The sequence below is a fragment of the Anarhichas minor genome, unplaced genomic scaffold (genome assembly GCF_050575085.1).
Source record: "Anarhichas minor isolate MPS153535 unplaced genomic scaffold, ASM5057508v1 ptg000040l, whole genome shotgun sequence".
Classification (NCBI taxonomy): Eukaryota; Metazoa; Chordata; class Actinopteri; order Perciformes; family Anarhichadidae; genus Anarhichas; species Anarhichas minor.
Window position 1 is genome coordinate 9,482,537 of NW_027466486.1, and position 26,201 is coordinate 9,508,737.

Below are 26,201 nucleotides of genomic sequence, written 5' to 3' on the forward strand. Positions count from 1 at the left end.
TCTGCCACTTAAGTAAGTATTATCAGTGTTATTAGCAAAATATTCTTAAAATACTTTTAATAAATGTAGCTTACATTTGATAATACTTAGGTCTATATGAGTGCTGTACTTTTAGTTATTATGTTGATATTATTATCCATGCATTTGCTGTTGCTTTTAGTTGGCTCATGAACTCTAAAGTTAGGCATGGTTGGTTAATTAAAAAATAGATTTGTTTGGTCTGTCTGGGCTAATAGGGCTAAAAGGTTGACACAATGCATGAAAAACAATTTTCGAGTATAGGTGGCAATGCATCCTCAATTATATTATATTGTGTTGTCTCAGTTATTCTGCTGGTATCGTTTAGCTTTAGTGATATAACAATAATTACGTCAGCAAAATTATTGTATAATGATAACTAATAATTATTATAGTAATCAATTGTATATCCTAAAAATAGAGACGACAACAAGCTATAGGTGTTTACTTGACGCTCCCTTAGCAGCCTTCAAGGCAGGTGTTTAATTGTCAGACGGCCCCTGAGTAGGTGGGAGTTTCTCTTGTTTCTTGGTGTTGGAGGAAAAAAAACAAAGCAGCACCCATCAACACCAGACACCAGCGATCCGGAAGCTTTCTGAGGTGAGCGATGTGATTAAAAAAAAAAAAAAAAAAAGTAATGTATCCGTGTAGTGATCTAAACGTGGACTGGAAGGGTTTAATGCGCTATTTATGGCGCAATCGTTTCCATCAAGTTACAGAGCTGGAGGAGGAGGAAGGTGTGCAGACTGTTGTGAGTGCTGCAGTAAGCGGGCCAACACAGTCGCCGAAATGTGTCTGATTGTAGAGAGAGAGGGAGAGGCACATTTTCTTTCAGTTATGACAATACGATTTTAGAATTGAGTCTAAACGTCCAAAGGCTCCCTGCACTATAGCACCGTGTTGTTGTTGGTTAGTCGGGATGAAGATGTTTCTGCCAACGTGTCAGGCTATTACACCCAAAACAGATCTTCGCTCTACATCTATTGTTCCTAATTGAGTGAAATGGGTGGGAGACCGTTAATGAGCAACCTTAACTCCCAACTGTAATAATAGTAATAACAGTGCATAAGAAATCTTTAGGGTTACAGCCATGCTGTGACCATGCTTTATTCTCTCTCTCTCTCTCTCTCTCTCTCTCTCTCTCTCTCTCTCTCTCTCTCTGTGTTTATTCTCTCTCTCTCTCTGCTGTAGCCTGTTGTTGTTGTTGCTGTTTTTCTGTTGGATTTACACTAAAAGGATTTACACCTGACTGTGATGAAGGGAAGTGGCCTTTGAAATGTCAGATTTCGAATGGGTTTTTGACATTTTAGCGGGTCATCCGTGCATAGCATTTGAAAAAAATTATTTCATGCATGTGGAAAAGGGTGAAAAGTGATTTAAGGTACCTAATTGTATTTCAATGAGGTCCGTAAACAAACAGCTCATCAGATTGGAGGTTAAATGAAATCGAAGATGTCAGTTGTTTATTGATCAGAGAGATCTGTCATGTTCCCAGGCTTATGAATTGTCATGAATAGAGATGTTGTGCTTTTAAGGACAAGACATTTCAAGAAGGATTTCAGGGAAAGTCATAAATCAAAATGGTAGTTTTTGAAAACTGGTCACCATTGGAATCTATTGGAACTGTTCCTACAACTTGTTTTACCACACCCTTTTAATCAAACAAGTGGTGCATCTTTGATAACCCTCCCTAAACCCCTGCATAATATTAAATGTTAGTATTTTATTGAAAGTGCAACTGACTCAGGTGTTTGGCTTGACTCCTTTTGATTGTCTTGTTCACTCTGAGGCTTAAGTATACTATTTTTTCAAATTGTAATGCCTTAAAAAAGTCTTCTACCAGAATGAAGTGTTGATAGTGTGCAGGAGTTCACTTATATTGAGTGTTTAATAATGAAAAGATTTTCAGTGCGCTATCACTTTAAAATGAGATCCACAGAGAATGAGAGTGCATAGTACATTTTCCAAGATTAGAGAGCAAATGAATGCTGGTCATCTTCGATTATCAAACAGATATTAATATTTCAGGAGAAACTAAACTGAGATTGCAGTAGAGATGGATTACCTGTACAACTGCTGAACAGGCTGACGATAGACCGTGGCAGAATCATGCGTAAGCCTCTCGCCATGGATTTTCTTTATTTTGGTTGGTTTGTTTCTGTCTGTGTTTATTTAGCACCTTGACCAGGTAGACAGCTCCAGTTGCACTGAATAAACAAACAATAAAAACACCAATAAGCATGGAACATAAGTATTCACAGATGTCACACTATCTTGTCCTCTCACTTGTCACACATGTTATGCTGACTATATGAAGACAAGTTGTCCCATCTGATATACCAGGACCTCTTTTTGTAGCAATAGATATCCTGTATGTATTAGATGTTGTGATATGAGCACTCTTCTGGTTGGCTGTGATCCAGATCCAGATGTTATTTGTACATGATGACACTGGTGGTTTTGCTTATTTTGATTTGTAGTGTATTCCTTTTAGATATGTTTGAGATGCCCACCAAAAGTAGACATCTATCTGAAGGCATCTGTTAAAATGAGCAGTTTTTGTAGATGTGGGAGTGAAGGTAATTTAGACTCTCAGGTCTCTCAGGCCCTTTGATCAGCTTCAGCAGTATAAGAGGCTGTGGGTGGAATCCTCAAGAAGCTCTGAGTTGCAGAGAAAACACAGATTGTTCTGTGGTTATTTGTTATGAGTCGGGTTCATCCAGGACACATGTTGTACTGAAGTGCAGACAGACAGCGCTCCCCTGGGGGCCTACTGAGCATGTGCAGCCAGACAGGAAGCAGGTGTTTGGTTTGTTGATCACGGCCCGTGTGTGCAGTCATCACTCCAGTCATGCTATGGCTCATTCAGCCTTCAGAAAGAGGCTGGTTGGGGGATGCTGCAAAATCTGTGAGCCCTGTGCAGACACACCTCAGTGATCTGTGTTTGTGTGTTGTGTGATAGAGAGAGTGAGGTATGAAAAGAGTAAAGACTCCTCCCTCTTCCACTGAGCAGGTGGTGAGCAGATTGTGATTACCTCCACCCCCTCTCCCCCCTCAGGCTAAGTCTGATGAGGGTTGCCCATCCACACCCCCCAACACCACCCTCCAACTAAAACCATCACAGCAGGGCCCTGTAGCTCCTGTAGAGTTGAAAATAAGATGCACACACACATGGCATCCCCATTAAAATGTCCCAACAAACTACAGAAGATACACTATAGAAGAAGATACACTATAAAAAAAAAGCATGTGGACGTTTCTGTCTACAAACTGGGGCTCATATTCATGGTTTGGGCTCCTCAGTGTCAATTCAGGGAAAATAGGTCTTGATGCTACGGCATAGAATTATATTTCAAGCAAAGTTTTCACTCGCTGGTGTGTTTGTGGCAAAGGAGCAAATACCTGTATCAGGTTCCAAAGTCTTGTAGAAAGCCTTCCCAGAAGAGTGGAGGCAACGTATTAGTGCTCAGAGCTATATAATGAGATGTAATGTTCAGGTGTCCCTGCTTGCCGTGTAGTTCATGTACAGTGAATGGGAGCATTGATCAGCTGGAGTGGGGTCTCATCACAGCAAATACGCCGTCAACTCTGGTGTGACAAGACATCTTTGAAGCCGACATTCTTCAAGTCAAGATGCGTTTACATAATTTTGTCTACCCACTGTTGCCTTCTTAGTATGCTCCCATGCCTCTCAGCATACTGTAACAGATCTGCTTCCACAATGTGTCATCTCATGTCATGACTCATGTTTTATTGGCTTGTTCACAGTTCATTAGAGGAGGATTGTTTCTACAGAATACCTTTTCAAACACCAGGATTTCCATAATCAGCGGCTCAGTTTTAGATTAACATGCAGAGCACAGCTAACAATCGCTCATGAATATTTTACCGGCTCTGAGCCTTTGAGATGAAGCTGTTGACAGGAGAAACGTCAAACCTCTCACTGCCATGCAGGTATCGTGGCATGGGAAAACTGCATGTTCAACAAGGCTGCAGTCAAGGAGAGAACAACAGCTCTGAAGCCGTTACTCTTTTATTTATGGTGATTGCGGGTTCTCCTTGGAGGTAGTCTTATCTCACAGTAGCTGACAGTTGATACGGTGCAGAGGTTTAGAAGTCAGCACAAGTTCACATTTTATTTATGGTTCATCTCTCTGACAAAACAGGGTAATTTCTCTCATTCCCTCAGGCAGGCAATGAATCTTGGTGCAACTGAATGTTTGATGATGAGAGAGAAAGCTCTTCAGGGGGGCTGTCCACCAAATGCTTTATGGTGATTATTAGGTTCTGGTGCAGCTGGGAACAGCACCCAACCCCTGTAAGACATGTTTGGATGTAACGATGTTTCATTTGTTTATGGAAACATAGATTCAGCTTCTGATTTCAGCATGACAGAGCACTTGAGGGGTCTGGTAAAGTGATTTAAAGGATAATAAATGCGAGTAGTGGATGCCAACACACATACCATCCTCCTCTGTTTCCTCAGTGTTTTAAGCCATGAAGGGCAATGTCGGTCAGTCCAGCACTTTGGTCTATGAAATATCTCAATAACTATTGAATGCAATGTCATGAATTTTTTGTAAAGTAATACCCCAGAGGATCGATTTCACTGACTTCGGCAACTCCCTGTCTTTTTCTTGAGCACCAGCTGCTATTTTTGAATGACACGGTTACAGAAGTCCATGGTGCCAAGATGATGAATCCTGTAGCACCGCCATGAGGTTCACTTTTTGTGGTTTTTAGTTAAATGTCTCAAAAACTACTGGATGGATGGTCAGGATATGGTACAGACATTTATATCCACATTTTAATAACTTTGGTGATCCTCAGGCTTTTAATTTAGCGCCATTATCAGGTCAAAATTAAATAGGACTAAATACCTCCAGAACGAATGACATTCCCATCATCCCCAGCCGTATTTTGTATACATAGTACTAATTTGCTTTTGTTGGAATGCTAAATTGAGATGGTGACCATCTTACATATTAGACCTGCTGGAGATCAGCAACTTTTGTATTGTCATTGTCCGCATGTTGTCATTTTGCTCAGAGTCTGTGCCAAAGTGCAACCTCACAGAACTGGTAGCTGTAGACTCTAGTAGTCTGTTTCTTTCTTTATGTTTTAAGCTGGTGACAAGTAGTTTCAGTTAGTGACACCACCCAAATAATGATGCTTTTAAACAATTCACGGTAAGGCTACAGCAGAAGCTGATTTAATCAATATGAGGGAGGGAGTGATGAAATATATCTGGATTGAATGAGGGTTTATTGCGAGTTATCAACCTTCTGACTTTTTGTCTGTAAAACGTCAAGGATGGCATCCTCTCTCTCACACACACACACACACGCATACACATACACAGATACCTCAGCTGTTTTTTTCTGGCGCAATGAGCTGATTAGCTGACCTGAGCTAGCTTTTTGCTCTCTTTTTCTGCTTCTCTGACTCAAACTCAGTTATTTCATCACCAGCTCGCGGCTCCTGTACTGACTTCAGCATCTGTGACCGTAATAGTCTAACTGAGCACAGAGGAGAGATTTCACTCGTGCTGCCAGCGGGAGGCACAACGCTGCTGCCAACCAAGCCAAACATCATTTTGTAATCTGCTGCGTTGGCTTGGAAGCTTGAGTCAGGGATGAGGAGGAGAGAAATGAGCAGAGGGAAAGGATTAGAAAGACTTCAGATTTGCAGAGTTCAATAAGCTGGAGACGAAATGGATACCATGGGATAACTGTGAGCATGTTTGTGTGTTTATATACGATGGGTGAGACAGAAATATTATCCACGGAGTCTTGTTGTTAAACTGCCGAGTCATGCTGTGACGTTTGTCCAAATGTGTGAAACCACACCACAGCCAGCCTGTATCCTCCAGCATCCTGCTCTGTTCTGGAGATGGAGAGGAAGAGTTTAACTGTTAGCATCAGCAGCGAGCAGCGCTCAAAGTGAATGACTCGTCTGATGCAGGAGGAAGAACAGCAATGAGACGATGAAGGTCTGTTTACGCTTCTGCATGTCAAATTTTGTCAGAGCTCCAGTTTACAGCTAGTTGTATTTTCTTCCATTTAAGGCATCAATTCTGTTTGATTCAGCTCCTGTTGCTGTATGTCACAGTTCACACAATTCCTCTTTGATTTGTTTGCTGCCATTAGCTCATCACAGGAGTATAAAGACAGGCACAGAACAGTTTACTTATTCCTGCAGCTTTCCATTTTGGGCTTTTCAACATGACGATTGAATTAATCACAGAACAGGCAAATGCTGCAAACAGTATCACCATAGTGTTATCACAAGCGACGCCTATTATCTAAATAAAAACTACTTTACTTGATTTATTGTTGTATTGATCCCACGACTTCAACATCTCCTGTAAAGCACTCAATCAATTTATTTGAAAATGTGACAGAACATCATTTAATTACTGTAAGATATTAACGATCCAGTGAATTAAATGTAAAATAATCCTTTTGTGCATATCGCTGGCTTATTTATTGGCAGAGAGAGAAAGCGTGAAACCTCAGCTTCTGTGGAAACACAGCACTGCAGACTGCATGTGTGTGTACATTATGGATTTGCTTTGTGGTCCATCCTCAGGAGAACTCCTCCCCAGTTGTCTCCACGGGGAGGCTTAGATGCTGACAGCATCTGAATATTGACTGCAAGCTATACAGTTTCACAAAAGAAAGTATAAGAGACTACAACGGTGCAGAAAGAGCTGCAAAAAGATGACTGGGTTTTATTTTTAAACTAAATCTCCAGACCTCTCTGACAGTGTGATGTACAGAAGTCCAGCAGCACTGCCATTGATCAGCTCGCCCTCCTACACCAGACATCCTGCTGTGGCTTCAATAAGTGCCGTTTGGTAAATGCCTCACAAGACACTTCTCAGGAAGTGACATCATTGGCGCGGTGATAAATCACAGATTGGGATCAGCAATGTGTGCCAGTTTGGAGGCCTTTAGCTTCCTCCCGCTTTTCTCACTTCAATCTCGTATTACCTCACATCTCTTGTGAAAGTTGGACGGCGGAGGGTTGTGATGCAGCTTTTGCTGCCATTTACTGCTGCGTAGCACACGGTTTGTTTACTACCGTGTTTCCTGTCACAGCAGTCTCTCAAAATATCATGGCGTCTTACTTCTTTTCCCATGGAATCCGATGATTGATGTCTTTCACTCGCTGTATTGATGCAAAGCTTTGTCAGCACTCTGTTGCTGCTCCATTTCCTCCGACTGTTTATTCGGTGAGGAGTGTACACAAGCCGAGCAGCTGGGATTCTGGAGTGTATCAATCGAACGTGTGAAGAGTGTGTGCTGCTGGAGGACAGATGGTTCAGGCCTCCATTCTGTGGCCATGGCAGTGAATGATCATATCCTGCACATGCCTCTGTAGACAAGGGGATACGCATTAAACTGCCAATCCTCAACAAGCTGTTTAAAATTGCAGTGGAGTAAACAGTTTAAGCTTTTACTCTTGTACTGTTAAACTGAGTTCTCACAACAGAAATATGCTTTTGCCTACGTGGTTAAATGGTTAAATGGGCATCTTCCTGACACATATTGTGGTTTTTCACAGATCCTGCAGTGTCATCCAATCAGCATGTCGCTTTCATGTGAGGTCTCCACTTCCATTTGTCAGATAAAGAAACGGACACGGTGGTCAATAGCTGCTAATGGACTGTGATGGTCATTAGACTGATCCTTGCAAATGCTTTCAATACTATCAATACTGCACTTAGAGTGAGCGGCAGGTACTTGTCTGAGAAAAATGAGTCACAACAATTGTATGTTAAAGGTGCAATATTCTGAAATCAGGCCATTAATATAGCATTAAACAGCTTTATATTTGTAAAGATATCGTGGATATAATGTCTCAGCAGAGAATTAAGTCACTCTCCCTCTGTGTGATGTAACCAGAGCTTCTCCTTGCTTTGTTGACCCAGCCGGGCCGGCAAACTTTGAACAATATTGTTATTTTTTGTTGACTTTCCTCCTCTTATGCTAAGTAGAAGTAGTTTAGTGTTTTAGCTAAATGCTAAACAGGTTAGATAAACTAGCCGCAGCGGCTTAGCAAAAGTTAAAGCAAAAGTGTCACTTCAATCTCAACAAACAATCATTGCATTATTACAGACATTGTCGTAATTATCAGTTAACCCAATGTGATTACATTATGAATCACAGTGTGTAAAGCCCAATCATCTGGGATCTTCAACAGGTGTGTATCAAGGCTTAAAGAGAGAGAGAACAGTAAGTCTAACAGCTTGGCTAATGACCACTTACTTTCATCTTTTCTTCAGGTATGGTCCAGTGCTGATGGCGCACTCTGAGCTGTTAGTGACAAAAGCTTCCCCTGTGGAGGGGACAGCTGTGGCGCTGGATGTTCTCAGCTTCCTGGATTCTTTTGGGGAAGAAAACAGCACTGCGGACAGATGCTACCGCTCGCACTCCCGCAGCAGCGTCCTCCAGGGTCTGCCGTTTGGAGGAGTGCCCACGGTCCTCGCCATCAATGCCGTGCTATGGATGGTACTGACTCACACCCACCCACCCATCCATTATATTTAACCACTTATCCCAGCTGATATTGGGCGATGGCAAGGTACACCCTGGACATAAAGACAGACAACCATTCACGCTCACATTCACATTTACGGCCAATTTGGAATCATCACTTAAACTTAGCTGGATGTCTTTGGACTGTGGGAGGAAGTCGGGGAATGCAGAGAAAACCCACACTGACACAGAGAGAACATGCAAACTCCACACAGACAGGCCCGGGATCGAACCCAGGCCCCTCTTGCTTTCCACTATCACTTTTGAACCCCTTCACTAGTCTATCTTCAATTATGATAAGCAAACAAACTAAAAATGTAAACTGGGACTTTAGTATTGCAAGTGTCATATACAGTCCTAGGTGGTGAAGTGATTCGCACTGTCACCACACAAAAACAAGGCCCTGGGGTCACACAGCTGGGGCCTTTCTGTCTGGAGGTTTCACGCAGTTCATCCCCTGCGTGGGTTTCCCCCATATGAAATTGAATATGACATTTATAAATGTGTTGCATTCCCTCGACAGTATGAAGAGATGTGGTTAGGTAAACTTTGAGATGTTATGCTGCTCCTATAGGTGTGAGTGTTGCCATTGCCTTGCAAAATGGATTGGATCACTTTTTTTACATCAAGGCTTTTGGATCTCGTTGTGATGCACAAGTACACACACACACACAAATGCACACATTATGTGCACGTCATAGATATAAAACTGCATTAAATCTGCAATTTTGAATTTTCCCCTCACATAGCATAATACAGTGTGTACACTGTTTACGAACATAATTGCATATTGTCAGGCCTTGTCAAGCTTAATCTCTGCACTGATGTCACTCTCAATCTGCCACCTCTGTGTTTTAATTGACTCATTTTATTGCTGCCTAGTTGTCAAGACAACACAGAGGGTCGACTGCTGTCTCTTAATGACAAGCATGAGTCAAAGCGTGCTTCCCCCCCAGGTGACGGGAGGACGCCTCTGCATTAATTCTATCATCATACAGAATAATAATGAATCATCTGTGGGACTGAAGGAGAGCATGCCCACGCATCGAGACCAAACAAACCAAAACAACAGGGAGGAGACAGACACTGGGAAAAAGAGCGAGATAATGGAGGGATTCTTATTCAAAGAAGGAGTTTGGACCCTGACTGTTAATGTGAACATGCACTCATTATTCAGCTACAAGCCTCAGTCAAGGCTGCCTTGATTGTCTCTGCGTGGCTCTAGATCACTAAAGAATGAATCCTTAATGGGGGCTTTTTTCTTATTAACATTGCTGTCGTCCTTGTCCACGAAACCAAATGTCTTTTAAACTCAAATGAATCAATGGTTTAATGCTGTGTTTTGTATTTTTCAACATTCATCCATCATAGCCCAGTTCAGCTCTTTATATTCAAACAGAGCTGTTAAGCATAAATTCACTATTGGGTACTATAATATATCATTGAACAGGCTTCTTTTCTTTTTTACTTCATTGTGATGCTACACTTTAGCTCTCCATTTATGGCTGAATAGAGGCTATTAATATTCATTCTTGCTATTGACCACACTCATTTGGCCGTAGTGCAAAGCATGTGTTCGTGTGTGCATGCTCACCTGTCTCTGGTAGTTTCCAAGACAACCACGTACCACTCTAAAGAAAGACGACGGCTCATTATTGCTGCTGCATTTTGAACCTGTCTATTACGTGTAGGCTCCTTATGAACGTGCAGCATGGAAAGGTTTTGGATAAGGCCCAGAGCAGATGAGTGTGTGTGTGTGCGATTGTGTAAATCAGATTCTCAGCAGCTTCACGCACTCATGTTCTGGTTCTGTGTTCTAGTTCCTGTTGCTCATCTTCTCCTGCCTGAGGAAGGCTGCATGGGACTATGGCCGCCTGGCTCTGCTGATGGAGAATGACAGGTGAATCCATCACGCGTAACAGCTGGTACACTTCTGGTTTGTGAGCCAGTGCAACATTTTAAGATTTTCTGTGGAACCTCTCCTGAGTCCTGACCATGAGGCCTCCAGCTCCCTCTGCTGAGTAGCAATGTTACTGCGTAGGAGGCAAAGTACTGCAAAGAGCTACTCTGCCTTTGCTTCTAATAATCATTTGTTGTTATTTTAGTGATGAATGCAAATGTGGCAATGTGTTCATGTATTTTGTATTAACAGTGAAAATAAAATGTTAACCCAGATCAGACGCACATACAGAGTATATGTAAGAGAGTGGTTGGATAAATGGTCTTCTTACTCTTTTAAAATTAGGGCTACAACTAATAATTACAGCAATATAGAATAAAGAAAAGCAGCAAATCCTCACATTTTAGAGGCTTGAACCAGCCAATGTTTGGCAAATTCACCTTGATAAAAAACGTAAAGGACAAGGCTATAAGGCTGGCGTTATTCGTTATTCTGTATCTTTCTCATTGTCAACACGAAAAGATCACTACAAACAATGTATCTGTAATCTGTCTCTCAACACTTTTTTACCCTGTCTGTGGCACTCAAAGTCCACTAGTTAAAGGTAAATCTGTAAACAGGTTTTCTATAAAAGGCATTGTAGTTTTTTAGCAAATGTTACTCAAATAATGCTTATGTATGGAACTATTTTCAACTGTCAATTAACATGCATAAGAATAACCATTGGCTACCCAGGCAATGCCTCTTAGGCTAGGATATGGTTCACTGTTGTTTTGGGCGTTTTCATTAGATTTGCTGATGGTAAGAAAACAAAAGAATATCAGCAGGCTTACCCTTTAAACAAGTACCGTATTTTCCGCACTATAAGGCGCACTTAAAAGCCTTTAATTTTCTCAAAAAACGACAGTGCGCCTTGTAATCCGGAGCGCCTTATATATGGATCAATTGGTTAATTGGTTGATCCATACTGGTTGTACACGGCGCTCTGTCAAAATGTTTCAGTACGACTGGTAAACTACAAAGCCGCACCGCGGTAAACACCGGTACTGTGCTTACTCCTAGTCCAACACCACTTGTGTGTATAAAGACCCCAAAATGGCACCTTTCAAGAGACACGCTTACGACGCTATTCTATTCTATGCGCCTTATAATCCGGTGCGCCCTATATATAAAAACAGTTCTAAAATAGGCCATTCATTGAAGGTGCGCCTTATAATCCGGTGCGCTTTATAGTGCGGAAAATAGGGTAATCAATTATCATATACCTTTTAAGGATACAAAACGAGTCAATGACCATCCAGCCGCCTGCGCGAGTCTGCAGCAGTTTTCTTCTGCTTGACCCGAGTCGCCTCTTTAGTGAAGTACGGGCTTGCTTACTTCTGCATGACCGGCAGCGGCTTCATAACACCCAAGGGCGAGCAGCATCTGTGTGTTTTGCCAAGCGGCCCTCTCTCGCACTGATTAAATTATGCTGCTTAATTTGACACAATGTTGAACTGTCAGTGGTACAGCCCAGAGAGCAATATCCACAAATTCAATCATCACACTGGCTTTATTAGATTCGACCATTCTGAATGTGTTCCATGTCTTCTTTATGTATACAGTTTGGGACTGCGGGACCGTCTGGAGCAGTTACATTACGTCTTTACTGTTGCAGCACTGACATATTACATATTGGATGCATTGATAAGGTCGTGTCAGGCCACGATCAAAATGATAATATTGTTATTTCTTTGCTCGTCTTTTCAGTCTCACATCCCTGTTTTATGGAGAACCAAGTGAGAAAGAGAAGTCTCCGTCAGAGTCCAGCCCCTCCGACTCTGAGACCAAGGACATGGTGAGGTTTTGTTGTGTTTGGCTTAGAGTTTACTCCTAACTCCTAAAAGCAACAAGGAACCCCTTAACAGCGTTCTCAGATCATTTAAAGGTATCCTCCATCCTAAGCAAACACCCAGACGACGCCTCTCTCAACTACACACATTTCATGTGTCCTAAAGGTCGAACAAAATATTGATTGCATTTCTTACCTCATAAAATATTTGTCTATTCTGTGTGATGAAACCTGCATTGGTCCCAAGTGGTTCTGCTGCCTTACTTTAAAGCTGCACGTAGTCATATGTTTTCATTAACAACGTATTAAATAACTAAATCTAATGGGAAAGAGGTTACAGATAGAGATGAGGCAACAGAGAATGATTTTCCAACTCTGCAGTTTCTTTTAGGTCTATGGAGCGTTCGTACTATCTTGTAGCCCATTGTTGTGGTTTCACAGCGCTCAAGCTCCACTCTCACAGTTAGCAACCTGCAGTGGAGCATTTAGCAGGAGTACATATTTGATTGGTTGAGACTAGAGCTAAAAGGAGAGTGAATATTGGACTTTGAGTAGTCGGATGGACACAAACACAATGCTGAATGAATGCGAATGTTGCTCCTTGTCAGCCGGATGTGTGAACAGGCGTACATAGCATTTGAGGAGACTGACAGACTGACAGACTCTAGTTCTCTGTGCACAACATATAAAACAGTAGGCATTGTGGGAAATGCAGAAACATCACTATCATCAACAATACCACTGATGATAGACTGTTCTCTTTTATTTACAGTAATTATAACGCGGTGTCACAGTTAACTTAGCAATGATATCTTGATGTCTAAAAATGCAGCCTACTGCACTTTTACAAATAAGTCCACTTGTCTAAGATGGCATTGCGTCAACTGTTGTAAGAGGAAAGTTTGACTCATTACTCATCTGGACTGTGTGACTCCATGACACCTGTGTGATAGACTGAGGTCACTCCCTGCATGTTTAAGACAAAGAGTCAGACTGGAGTCATCGCCCTTTTCCTACTCAAAGCTGAGGCTGCAGTAAAGTGGTTACTGCTCCAGGCTAGACCTATTAAATCTCCCCCTCTGTGTCACTCTGCAGACCTTATTACTATGCAAATAGTGGATGCTTGCAAGCAGCCAGATGTGGTGTGCACAGAATTGTATACATATGTCATCTATTATCTTTAATATCTAATCCATGGGATGTTTTACGATACTCTTCTCTTTCCAGGGCTTCTGCTCGTGGCTGTCATCGCTTTGCCATATGAAGTAAGTACACAAAGCAGTTGCCCTTGTAATTATTTTTGTATTATCTTAGCTTCCATCCTTTTATTGGCCCTCTGGCTTCAAAGCTGATGTCACCGGCAAATGTAAAGTCTCTTGTTATATGTCATTTAGCAGCAAAAACAAACGAGTCTGGGCTCATGCGACCGCCGGTGCCGTGGTTTCCCGTTGAATATTTGCTCTCGCTCCAGTCTGACGACACACAACTAGAAAATATGATTTCCACAGTGCCCATAGTTTCCATAGTATTATGGTGGAGTTTGGGTGCTTCTGTTTTTAGCTCCCGTGCCAGTGGCTCACCGTAGGAAAGTGCAAACCCACCCTGAGAGTTCGCAATGTGTGGGCCGCCATGTGACCAGCGTGTCCCTCTTTTCTGCATTTAATTTCTTTTTGCTCTATTTTGTGACACTGGGTTTCCTGAACCTCCCGCCGGGCAACCACAGCTTCTGGCACCAATGTAGTGGTGCCACAGTTTTACTCATGATGGGTCCTGGCAATAGACAGAGCTGCAGACATATTCAGATTGAGATTGCAGAGCTCTGTGTCCCATCACATGTGCATGTGTGGAAGTTCTATTATTGACGCCTCAAGAACAATCTCTCTTTTTGCCATGTGGCACAGAGCGTTTGGGATCTATTGGATATGTGATTCGGGGATTCTGAAAGTTTCCCATCTCTCTGTTTCTGCAGGGATGACGAGATCCGTAGCAAATGCGGCATTGACGCCGTCACATACCTGTCCTTCCAGCGCCACATCATCCTGCTCATGACAGTGGTTTGCCTGCTGTCTTTGGCCATAATCCTGCCGGTCAACTTTTCTGGGAACCTCCTGGGTATGTTTATCTTTAGATGATGGTCCAGTGGGCCGACTATTTGAAAAGCCAAGGGATATCCTTAACCTCAGGAGAGTCGTATGAGGCATCTCGCAGGGAGAGAAGCCAGGCCACACAGAGACAATCACAAGCGTCTACACACCAAAGGGGATGTAGGTTAAATGCGATGAAACTTTGGCTTAAAACAATCTGCGGTAAAGCTGAGTTTATACAAAAGTATATTGCATACATGAAATTAGATCAAAGCGGCAATCAACTCAAAAGGTAATTTTAACTTAAAATGACTCGTAAAACAAGATTATGAAGTGAAACTATAGGTCTACTATTTATATACACAAAGGCTGCATTTCATCAAATGGGAGTTTATAGCGTCAAGCCTCGGATTATAGGAATAGAAAGTGCTTCATATCCTCTAAACATACTCATGTAGGTGTGAAGGGTGGGATAGTGCAGCAAATTAGCTGCTAACTAGCAGCAGAAATGCCTTTTGGCAGCTGTGTGCTTATTTTGTAGAAAGTGTTGAGTAAGCCATTCCATAACAGGGTGAAGGCAGGAGTCATTAAAGGGGTCTACGAGGAGCTGGGCTGTCCACAGACACTTTCTTTTATTACTGCTGGCTATCATGTGATGAACCAATGTGTCACCAAAGCCATTAAATAAACCAACACCCGATGTCAGGATGCCATGGTAACAGCAAACAAAGGGTGCCCGAATTAAAACACCAGAGTTAGGCATGACCGCGATGTTTGAATGTTGTGTGAAATGTCATTGAGATGAGAAAGATGTCATTAAGTTGGATGGGAAGGTTTTTTTTCTGAATAGTGACGTTGCTTCATTGTTGCCTACAGACAAAAGAGGAGGGGTTTCCTTTTAGTCGTCAGAAAATTAAAATGTCTCGCTCTCTGTCATGTTTCATTATCTCTACAGGAGACAGTCCTGAAAACTTTGGGAGAACAACACTGGCTAATGTTAGTGCAAAGTAAGTCTTACATTTTATGAATGACATCACATCTCATGAAATAGCGCAGAAACCATATCTATATTCGTTTTAAACACTTGTTGTGCCTCGTAGGGACAGCTTTCTGTGGCTCCACAGCATCTTGGCTCTGGTCTACTTCATCATCACGTTGCTGTGTATGGCTCACCACCTGATACGGCTGGAGTACCGAGAAGATGAGAAGGTCTGACACCATCACATCATACTGTTTAAACATTTAGGCCTGGACATTTTTATACTGCAAATATATCCATTTCATTCAGTCAATTTCTCTAGTCTAGCGTGTTAGCATGCTAATTAGGGCTAAACAAAAAATACAGCTGAGGCTGGATGGAAGGTCATTAGCTCATAAACTAGATTGTGATGGTTGCAATAAATGAAAAGTTAATGGGTCAACTAAGTGGTTACAATTCATCCTGAGGGCAACATCAACGTGTGTTTCAAATGTCATGGAAATCCATCCAGGAATTGTAGAGACATTTCACGCTGGACACAAAAGTCAACCTGTTGGTGTCACTAGAAAAAAAGGTTAGAGGATCGCCAAAGTCATTAGGATTCATCCTCTAGTGACAGTGAACGTGTGCACTAACTCTGTTCATGTAGTAGTTGAGATATTCCTGTCTGAACGTGGTAAACAAACAGACCGGAATTGCCATCTATAGAGCCACGGCACTAGCATGGCTGATACCTCTTAAATAAGGTGGCGATTTTTTTAAATCAGTTTATTGTATCTACTTCTCGTGATGATTACGTTATGTGTTTCAGGTAGCCAGGACACTGATGATTAGCTCCGTACCGAGAGAGATCTCTGACCCAGGACTCATCACCAAACACTTCCAGTACACATGTTTTCTTATCTTTTTCATTGTTAAGTTAAATCCTCTCCTTTTGTTTAATTAATGTCACAAAACCATTGTACCTGCACAATCTCATCACATTCATCGCGATTAACTCCTTTTGCTCCGTTCACTAGTGAGGCCTACCCCAGCTGCACCGTCACCGACATCCGATTCTGCTTTGATGTCCACAACCTGATGAGGCTGGACTTGGAGAGGTACAGTAGCTGCTCCAGATTGGACCAACACAGTTGGGGATCAGTGTGAGGCTCTTGTCTGAGGATGCTGTGTTTTGCAGACGCAAGGCAATGAAAGGGAGGCTGTATTTTGCCACAAAGGCCCAAAAGGATGGGAAGATCATGATCAAGACCCATCCATGTGCTCAGATATTCTGCTGCGACATCTGTGGCTTTGAAAAGGTACTTTTTATCAGCATAATTGGGATTAGTAGGCGACTGCCTGTATATACTTGTCGCTCAGTTGTGCTGCACAGAAAGTATGTTTCCACTGGATGGCACTGCAATCCAGAAATAGGAACGCGCAGCAACAAGATATCCTGCCACTGTAAATCTGAAGATCTTTCTGAGAATGAAAGAGGCAGCGAGTAATGTGTGCTCCAACTTTTATCTGCAGGTGGATGCAGAACAGTATTACAGCGAGTTAGAAGAAAAGCGGACAGACGAGTTTAATGCTGAGAAGAACCGCATCTCCATGAAGAGGCTCGGCATTGCCTTTGTGACTTTTCGCGATGAGAGGATGACTGCTGTGTGAGTAAACAACAGTATGACATCAGGGTTTATGTTTGTCAGGTCCTCTCCTCGCATAAACCCCCGTCACATCTGGGAGCAACCATAAAATTCACGAAGCGGCATAAAAGCCGACGTTACTGAGCACTGATGCAGATCCCTTTTTGTACATCTTGTGTTGTCTTCCAGCATTGTGAAGGACTACGGTTGTGTGCGCTGCCGTCGCAGACCCCAGCAGTCCAGCATCACCACTGTGGTGCAGTCGCAACAATGGGGGGTCACCTACGCACCTGCTCCCAGTGACATCATCTGGTCAGTAGTGACGTTACCGGTACTCACACGGTTTCTTAAACCTTATTTTCCCTTAATTAGCAAAGTCAACATTTTTCACACTGACACCATCTACTACTTTTGTTGCAAGTTATAAATCCAGCCATCCATTATAAATACGTATTCTGTGCATGGTTGCAGGGAGCTGTAACCTATCCCAGCATGCATTGGTACACTGACAGACTGTGGGAGGACACTGGATCAAACACATATTTTGCGTGTAATATCCACTTTTACATGTCGTACCCATCATTCAGACACATTTCCCTGTAATTCATCTTGACATATTTGGTATCTTTGGAAACCTCTGGATTGTGGCTAGACTTTAAACCAATGTTTAGTGGGCTGTAATTTTGCTAATGTAACATCAGCTTGTGATGATGGACCTAAAAGAGTATATTTATTTAGACAAGAGGTACACAAATCTGAATATCTACATTCACAATACTGTTCTTATTTCTTTACCCATTGAGCTCTGTGCTGTTCTTTTAGAAAATTAAATTAACCAACAGCAACAATTAAGATGTATCAGTATATACTTTCACGTTTGTAGCAGATGTCAAAAAACAATTCAAACTCATTCCCTATCCATGATTGAGTTAGCTATACGGCATGTTTCTTATCTTGGAGACAAAATGCAGCAGTTATATAACAAGTGAGTGATGCATATGTATAAGATATTAACCAAAGACATGGTATTGCTCAGTGTTTGTGCTTCACGCCTGATTGGCTGCAGTGTGTTTGTGTTTTCTGCACTAACTAGACAACTGGAGCAGTCGCAGGCTGCGGGGTTGAGCAGGTACTTTTGTTCCTTCATTAAAACTGAGCGTTGAAGTGTGCTGTTCCCAACCCGCTCTCCAATCCAATGCAGTGGAAACACGACTCACAACTCGCATACAAGAGGCAACCGAGCTGGCTATTTCAGGCTCGTGTCAATACATACAGTACAGGCTTGTCAGGGGAGAGTAGTGTGGTAAATGCCCAGTCTGTCCTGCTGGATGATTGTGTATTGACGCTCATTATTTCTCCCGTCACCAGGGAAAACCTGTCAGTGTGCGGATCTCGCTGGTGGCTCCGATGCGTCCTCCTCAACATCCTCCTCTTCCTGCTGCTCTTCTTCCTCACCACTCCCGCCATCATCGTCAACACAATGGACAAGTTCAACGTCACGAGGCCTGTGGAAAGTCTGCGGGTCAGAGTTGTATGAACTGTATGACCATAATGCTACATTTGACCTCTCTTCCGTTTTCATTAATAAATCATTTTGCTGTTCAATCCAGAGCCCTGTCATTACCCAGTTCTTCCCAACCCTCCTGCTGTGGGCGTTTTCGGTGCTCCTGCCCTTCATCGTCTACTACTCAGCCTTCTTTGAGTCCCACTGGACCAGGTACTCACCAGCCATCAGCCATCTCTCTCCTCTGAAATGGAAATGCCTGTCCTTCTTCAAATAGACCCTTCATGTGTAGCTGCCTGTCTTCCTCTCAACTCTCAGCATTGCTTTCTTTTTTTTTTCCTCATCTCAATTATTTTTTTCTTTCTCACCCTGTTGCTCTTTTTACTCCCTCCCTCCTTCTCTCTGTCACTCTCCCTGCACTGATATTCTGGGCAGGTTGTCATAGAGATCTCCATGTGAGGATAATGATATGCACAGTAGTCACCATGCGCAGGGGAAAGGCACATGGTGACTAGCAGGAGGAGGAGCAGAACTACTGTGCATAAGGAGACGACCTCACGCTGCACCAATGAGCACCCTTTCTATACATAACCACCCCCACAAATGTGTTGTGCAGGCGTGATGTGCGAAGGACCGAATGCAAATGAACTGTTTACTGGAGTGAAAAGCGTAGTTCGTGCTAATGAACCCAGCGGTCCTTTACATGTCGAGTCAGCTGACTTTACATTACATTATTTCACATTATGAATTTACTATGTTGAAGGGAACTGCGTAGATATAGTTTTACATAACTAAATATGCATTGCATGATGATGTTCTTACAATCCCATGTTATTCATTTAATGTCTCAGATCTGGGGAGAACCAAGTAACGATGCACAAGTGTTTTTTCCTGCTGGTCTTCATGGTCATCATCCTGCCCTCTCTTGGTCTGTCCAGGTACACTTACAGCATATGCAATAACACAAAACAAACGTTACTTCTGCTTTTATGCTTATTTTCACAGAATTCCTTTGAGTTGACACAATGTTTAGATTTGTTGCTATTATTTAATTCTGTCTGTAGTCTGGACCTGTTCTTCACATGGCTCTTCGATGTCAACTTCCTGGATGAGAAGGAGATCAAATTCCAGTAAGACAACTCTTTTTGCTCAAATAAAACGTACAAAGAGTATCACCACCCCTAAAAAGACATTTCGGTCACTGCCAAACACTCAGGCTTCTTTGTTTTCTTGGTGCAGGTGTGTGTTTCTTCCTGACAACGGTGCATTCTTTGTGAACTACGTGATTACATCCAGTCTGATTGGCACAGCTATGGAGCTGCTTCGTATCCCAGCACTGACAGTGTATGCCTTCCGCCTCTGCTTTGCCAAGTCCCAGGCTGAGCGCATTCATGTCAAACGGGTCAGCTGAACCTTATCTCTTAGCTTATCCCAGTGTTTTTATTGCAGGTTCATTAGATTGTGCTCTGTTTTAAACATCTTTCTGTGTTTGTTCATATGCAGAGCCAGGCCTATGAGTTCCAGTTTGGCCTGGAGTACGCCTGGACCATGTGTATCTTTGCAGTCAGTATGACCTACAGCATCACGTGTCCCATCATTACACCCTTTGGTGAGCAGCATACCTACAAATCCTCATCTACCTCTTCCTTCTGTCCACCTTCTGTCTTTCTTCACCATCCCATCACCTTCCCTCTTAGTCTCGTGTGTGTATGCGTCGTCTCCCCTCATGCCGTAACCTCACTCTCCTCCACTGCCTGCCAGTCTGATGCAGACTGTGTGAATTTGCTGCTGTAGTCCCAGACACCCAGACACAGTGAGTTGCGAGCCAGACGCCCACTCTGCTCCTGTCTCTGCCCAGAGCTCATCAAGCTTCTATTTGCCACTGCAGTCAAATATTTTTTGCGAACAGGCCCTTTCATACCCTGCTGTTCTGTGCATTTTACCTGAGCGGCTGTCTGCATATTGTTGTTTTTCTGAGGTAGAGCCGTGGCAGATACTCTCATTGGTTGAGTGGAACCTCATTGGGTGGAAACACAAAGAACAACACAAGATACTTGCCAAAGCTAAATGGGAAAATTCTTAAATTACTAAAAAATAAACGTAAATTGCTTGTTTTTAAGACATATTTTCCTTTTTGTTGTTTTAAATCGGGTCAGTCTGTAGCCATGTCACAATAATTAAATTACACATTGCATTCAACTTTGCATTGAGCATCATATTCAGTGTGTGAGGCCCTTAAGGCTTGTGTGTGGGGTTCGGTGGACTTTTGGAGAACAACAAATAAAATATCACTATGATGTTAAAGGACCATACCAGAGTTTTCTGTCTTTCCACCCCAAATCAACAATACCGCCGTCAATTTTCCAAAGAATGCTCTAGTGTTTTGAATAATTAAATGTGTTTTCCCTGCCACGGTAGGTCTGCTCTATGTGATCCTGAAGCACATGGTCGACCGATACAACATCTACTATGCATACGTTCCCACTAAACTCAGCCAACGGATCCACAGAGCAGCCGTCAACCAGGTCATCCTGGCCCCCATCCTCTGCATGTTCTGGCTGCTCTTCTTCTCAATGCTCAGATTAGGTACTTTATCACTTCCATTTCTATCCTGTAACAGTGTCTGCAACCGTCATTGTATTGTGAGCGTGCAATATAACATTGTGAAGTTGTAATTTACTGCACCTTACTGTCACAGGTCCAGTTCATCCCATCACCCTCTTCACCTTAGTGTCCCTGCTCTCCTGTATTGCCTTTTCCCTCTTTCGCTTGTGCCTTAGGAAGCAACCAGACAAGTCAACAAGCTATCAGGTCAGCTCCGCCGTAACCCACACAGACTAAGTTCAGCTAAAGACGCACTAATACTGAATGAATAATGTGCTATTTCTTTGTTTCAGATGTCTGATCAGCCAGCAGAGGGGACGTTTACTGATGCAGACAGGAGTACTGTAACATCCAGCACTGCCTCCAGTGTACAATATCTCATATTTCTATTATTAGCCTGACAGTACACCATTCAACATATCTTACAGGATCATATTAGTATTTTTGCTTGTTTTAATAGTTATAGTTTTATTTGTGTAAAGGTTACATTAGGTATTGTTGTTGGTGCATTTACTGTGCTGGTGGGAAGCTCTGACATCTGAGATCTCAGCTGCTGAACAGTGTTGCACTTATGAGCATTGCATTTTTGAGCAATGTCAGAGGAATAATCCAAAGAAAATCTTTGCTGTCAAAGAATAAATAGATTATCTGCATATTTCTTCCATCGCTGGGTTAAAACATGCACCAACACCTGCACGATCCTTCAAAGCGCATAGGTTATATGTCTCCAAACCTGGATTTATGATAATTGCCATTTACTTTTTTTTAGACTGGATCCAGGATATGCACACTCAGACTAAATATGTTAATTAAGATCTTAAATTGGTGCATGAGTTAAGTGTAGGGTGGGTAAACGATAAACATACTTTAATCTAATGTACTCCCTCTGAATTGAGTGATTTACTGTGTGACACCATCATTAACTATATGTTGATCTTCCTCCCTCAGCTGTTTGTGGCGTCCGTGCTGCTGGAGCCAGAGCTGGCTTTGACTCCCATGCCGTCCCCGGCCCACCACAGCTACGGTGCCATGGCCAGCTCCCAAAGTTCAAGCCACGGCGCGGCGGATGAAGAGGAGTGTGAGGAAGGCCGCGCCCAGACCCATGAGACTGAACTCCAAGACCCCCCAGACCCCTACTGCTCCAGCCCACTCATGGACAGCCCCGTAGGCTTCCAGTAACACCAAATTCCCCCAAGCTGATTCCACATGTCCTTCACCTGGGGAACACAACTTGCTTAATGCTGCAATGCTGCATTTTCGCTTTTGAACTCAGACTCTAACTTCGTTGCCTCAGACCCTGAGACCAGACTGGGCTTGATGAAGAACCTGAAGAGGAAAGAATGCAGGAGCAGGGTCCATGTAAACGCCACTATAAATACATAGACCGCAGTTTGCTAAAACATCTCCTGAACTTGTCTCATGGACAAAAACGCCAATCTCGACAGACGATACATCCCTAAATGTACAGATTATTTCAGTTAAACTATTGGATGCTACATGCTACATGACAGGGATCGCAACTTCTCCTGTGACTTCATTTGCAAGTTAGAAAGGTTTCAAGTAATGAAAGTGTCTGGGGTGGAACTGCCTTTGGGTTGCTATCAGAGATACTCTCTCCATGCTGTGCCACTTGGACATGAGTGGAGGTGAAAGTTCCCATCAGTGTGGGTGGTGTGAGCAGGCTTGCCCCGGCAGACTGACAGAGTGGTCTGGGCACGGGTGATATCTGGTTCCTCGAACGCAGAGCTCGGGGAGGCTGAGGGTGAGGGCAGCTAGTTGTGAAGCCATCTGCAGTGAGAGAGCAGACAGACGGAAGGCCGAATGTAACTCAGAGATGTACTGTAATATATGTACACTCTCAACAAGGAGGCACAAGCAGCTTGGCTGTACCTGAAGCTTGTTGTAACTATTATCAATTTACAGTTGCTATTTTTGCTACAGTGTTTTTGGTGTCATTGATATTGTGGTTTACTGGAGATTGTTTAAGGATTTCTCGTCTTAATCAGAGTATTCCCTTATGCTATTTTGACGTGATTTTGATGTGATCCAACTTTATTTTTATTTTTATTTATTTCAAAGGAATAGTTCAACATTTTGCATATGCTAGTTCACTTTCTTGCTGAGCGTTAGATGAGAAGATCGACACCACCTTGACATATGAGCGTGGTATAAATCTCCTTATCTAATTATCTGCAAGAAAGGAAATTGGTTTCTATCCCAAATTGTAGAATATGTTGAGAACTATAGCGTGGTGTCTACTTCTTCTCACTGCAAGACAACAATATTTAACTCTCGAGAGGAATTTATACATTTTTAATTTAAATTTCACATTTCTGCATGCATGTTGACCATGTTGTATACACGATGTATGCATTTCTATCCTTAACCATAAGGTCAAGTTTCACATGTGCTAATCTCATTGTCAGTCTGTGTGTTTCCAAGTTTTATTTCCTGGTGGAGGGATGAAAGTTTATTTTTTCTCCTGAATGTAAACTGATTGTAGTTTGTGATTCATGTCTCTTGCTGTGCCTTGAACAGTGTTCGTGTGACAACCCGGCATGGCCTGAAATATGCTGCATGGACTGAAAACTAAAGGGCGGAGAAACATCTAAGAGATGAAAACACAACAACAACAAACACAAAGACAAGTCAATGGGTAGTTAATTCTGTTAGTCATCAGATTCCACTAAGATGTTGACCAAACAATCTTAAAAGGTCTTTTTCTGGAGCTTTTGACTATACCACATGGTCTTCAACTGCAGATTAGTTTGTTCAGTTTTCATAAACATGGTCATGGTCAACTGTAAATGTTCAAACTTTATACTTTATTAGTGCAGGTTTTGGACTTTTTTTTTCATTCTTTAGAGTTTATTCATGTTGATAAAACAATCTTTACTCAAGGTCCACTTACTTGCTCTTTCTGAAGCTTTTAGGAGTAAACTATATTTGGACATGCAGAACTCCTAAAGATGCCCAGAACAATAGAAAGTTTGACTGTTTACAGATCAGTGACAACTGAGCAAACTTCATCTGCCGATGAACACCATGTGATATGATCGAAATCTCCGGAACAAGCAGGCGATTATTGTAATTTCAAGGTGAAGAACAGTCAAGCTCAACACTAAGCTATCTTACTGTGTGTGTTTACATCACAGCAGTTCTGTCATTTCTTTAAGATGTTTTGTATTATGTCCTCGTCGGTGCCTTGTTGACTTCAATCAATATTTTATTAGTTCATATAAGATGTATGACCAAGCTCTCTGTAGAGGATACAATCTTTTTATCCAGTGCCGTTCCCTTGTAGGGTTTCTCTTACATGTTACCATGTTTGATTAACAGTGACAGCAAAATCATAGGCCTGTAATATAAATAGTTTTCAGATTTACTGATGGCATATTATGCATAATGTTTAATCTGTTTTACATGGAACCTAACTGCAGTTTCTCATGCTGTATAAAAGAGATGAAAGCTGGCAGCAGAGCGAGAGTGGTCAGTGCAGAGGATCATGAAGAAAAATCTATTTGGAAAAATAAACATCAAAGAGCATCTCAAAATGTCTCTCTGTGAACTACCAGTGTGTCCTGTGGGCTTCACAGATCATTAAACGTACTTTCCTTTGAGAAATACAAAATAAAACTTATTAGTATATTCTTAGCTCTAATGTCCATGCTTAACTAGTTTTATTGTATCCCGTCATGTCTGTTCATATACTGTCGGCTTGGCCACGCGAGGTCTATTTGGAGGTACATTAGCTTTCCAGACATGTCCACTGGTTTTTGCTCTTGGTTATGAAATGTGTGTATCATAAGTGCTTTGTTTCATACCGTATGTGAGCCGGCTGTGAATGTGGGTTGTTGTATCTACAAGAAGGTTGAGGTTAAAGGAAAGGCTGCATTTGAGATTGATCTCTGTCAGCTGTGTTGTCGATGAGTTTTCATCTGTCAAAAGTGAAGTGTGCTGTGATCTGAAATTAAAATGAATTCAGCTCGATCCACTCATCTTGTGCCATGAACTCCTTATTGCTCTCCTCTACTGTGGTCTCTGATGAAGGGTTTTAAGAGGCAGGGAGTGACATTTCATGTGGTTAGCAGTAGTGCAAGAGTGAATGTGCACATGATGCCATCAGGACATGTGCTAAAGGATATATTGCATGCATTACTGGTTTAGGATTAACGTCAGACAATTTAAAGAAATAGTTTGAATTCGGAAAATTGTGGTTATTGTCTTTTTTTGCCGTGAGTTAGATGAGAAGATTGTAGTATCAATCTTCTCATCTAACTCTCTGGAATATAGAAAATGAGCATGTTTCCCAAAATGCCTAACTATTCCTCTTAAGTCTGACAAAATGCACCACAGATGACCGTGATTCCTTTGATCACGTCTCTCCAAAGATAATCACAGAAAAGGAGTTCTCATTTAAGAGGGGCGAGGCCACTAATGAATTCAGTGCATGTTAGCTTAGTGTTGGAAGCAGTGCGCCTGCATACAAACTAGCCTCGGGACAAGCCTCAGTACATACTAGAGGCCTCATTGATCCCTGAAACCACATCTTAGGATGGATGTGGCAATTAACTGTACGAGCATCTGCTTTTATCCAAACCACATTGGTAGTGGTAGCACCATAGAGCCACTGGTAGATGGAGAAGAGGTTCTGTAGTAAGTTGATCATACTGACTGGATGGATGTCATTTTTTCAGCAATAAAAGGGTTTGTAAGAAAAACAGCATTACATGGCTGCCATTATATGCAGTGCTTCTTCGTTGCTGCGCGTTACGAAAGAAAAGTCCCGAACATTTCCCCTGTCACCCGTGGCAACTGCTGAGAGCGTGCTTCTCAGTGAAAGGTGAATTCCTCTGGGTGCGCGGCCTGTCGCTCCTTGACTCCTGCCCAGATGCTTAGAATAGAAAATGTCTCTACCTCCTGCAGCAGACATATTGTCACTCCCATATGGGTTCGTTTCAGCATGCAAATGTTGCTTAATAAGTTGGTGTTGTTTAGTATTTACATAAGATTTGGGCTCAAAGTAGTTGCAATTGTGTTGATAACTTTGAACTTTTTATCTCCCCGAGTATATCTTACTCTTTTCATTTAGTAGCTATATGCAAGAGCT

The 26,201-nt window shown here is 42.3% G+C and overlaps 1 protein-coding gene across 1 annotated transcript; it reads left to right on the plus strand.

Annotated features, from left to right (window-relative positions):
• Positions 1-558: 558 nt before the first annotated feature.
• Positions 559-25,087, plus strand: tmem63c (transmembrane protein 63C). Its single transcript, XM_076108195.1, has 23 exons — positions 559-618; positions 8,309-8,534; positions 10,382-10,461; positions 12,211-12,298; positions 13,520-13,557; positions 14,262-14,404; positions 15,332-15,383; positions 15,477-15,585; positions 16,167-16,240; positions 16,375-16,455; positions 16,536-16,656; positions 16,871-17,004; positions 17,173-17,295; positions 18,352-18,505; positions 18,594-18,700; positions 19,339-19,425; positions 19,552-19,617; positions 19,727-19,889; positions 19,991-20,096; positions 20,906-21,073; positions 21,186-21,298; positions 21,385-21,459; positions 22,040-25,087. Exons 2-23 carry the CDS (start codon positions 8,325-8,327, stop codon positions 22,268-22,270), a joined length of 2,523 nt encoding a protein of 840 aa, XP_075964310.1. The 5' UTR covers positions 559-618; positions 8,309-8,324; the 3' UTR covers positions 22,271-25,087.
• Positions 25,088-26,201: the final 1,114 nt, after the last annotated feature.

What these genes read in the sequence shown, in the direction of transcription:
- tmem63c (XM_076108195.1), top strand. Translation starts at nt 8,325, where the DNA reads ATGGCGCACTCTGAGCTGTTAGTGACAAAAGCTTCCCCTGTGGAGGGG. An exon ending in CTTTTCTGGGAACCTCCTGG is followed by an intron (nt 14,405 to 15,331) that starts GTATGTTTATCT and finishes TTATCTCTACAG; the next exon opens with GAGACAGTCCTGAAAACTTT. An exon ending in ACATCTGTGGCTTTGAAAAG is followed by an intron (nt 16,657 to 16,870) that starts GTACTTTTTATC and finishes TTTTATCTGCAG; the next exon opens with GTGGATGCAGAACAGTATTA.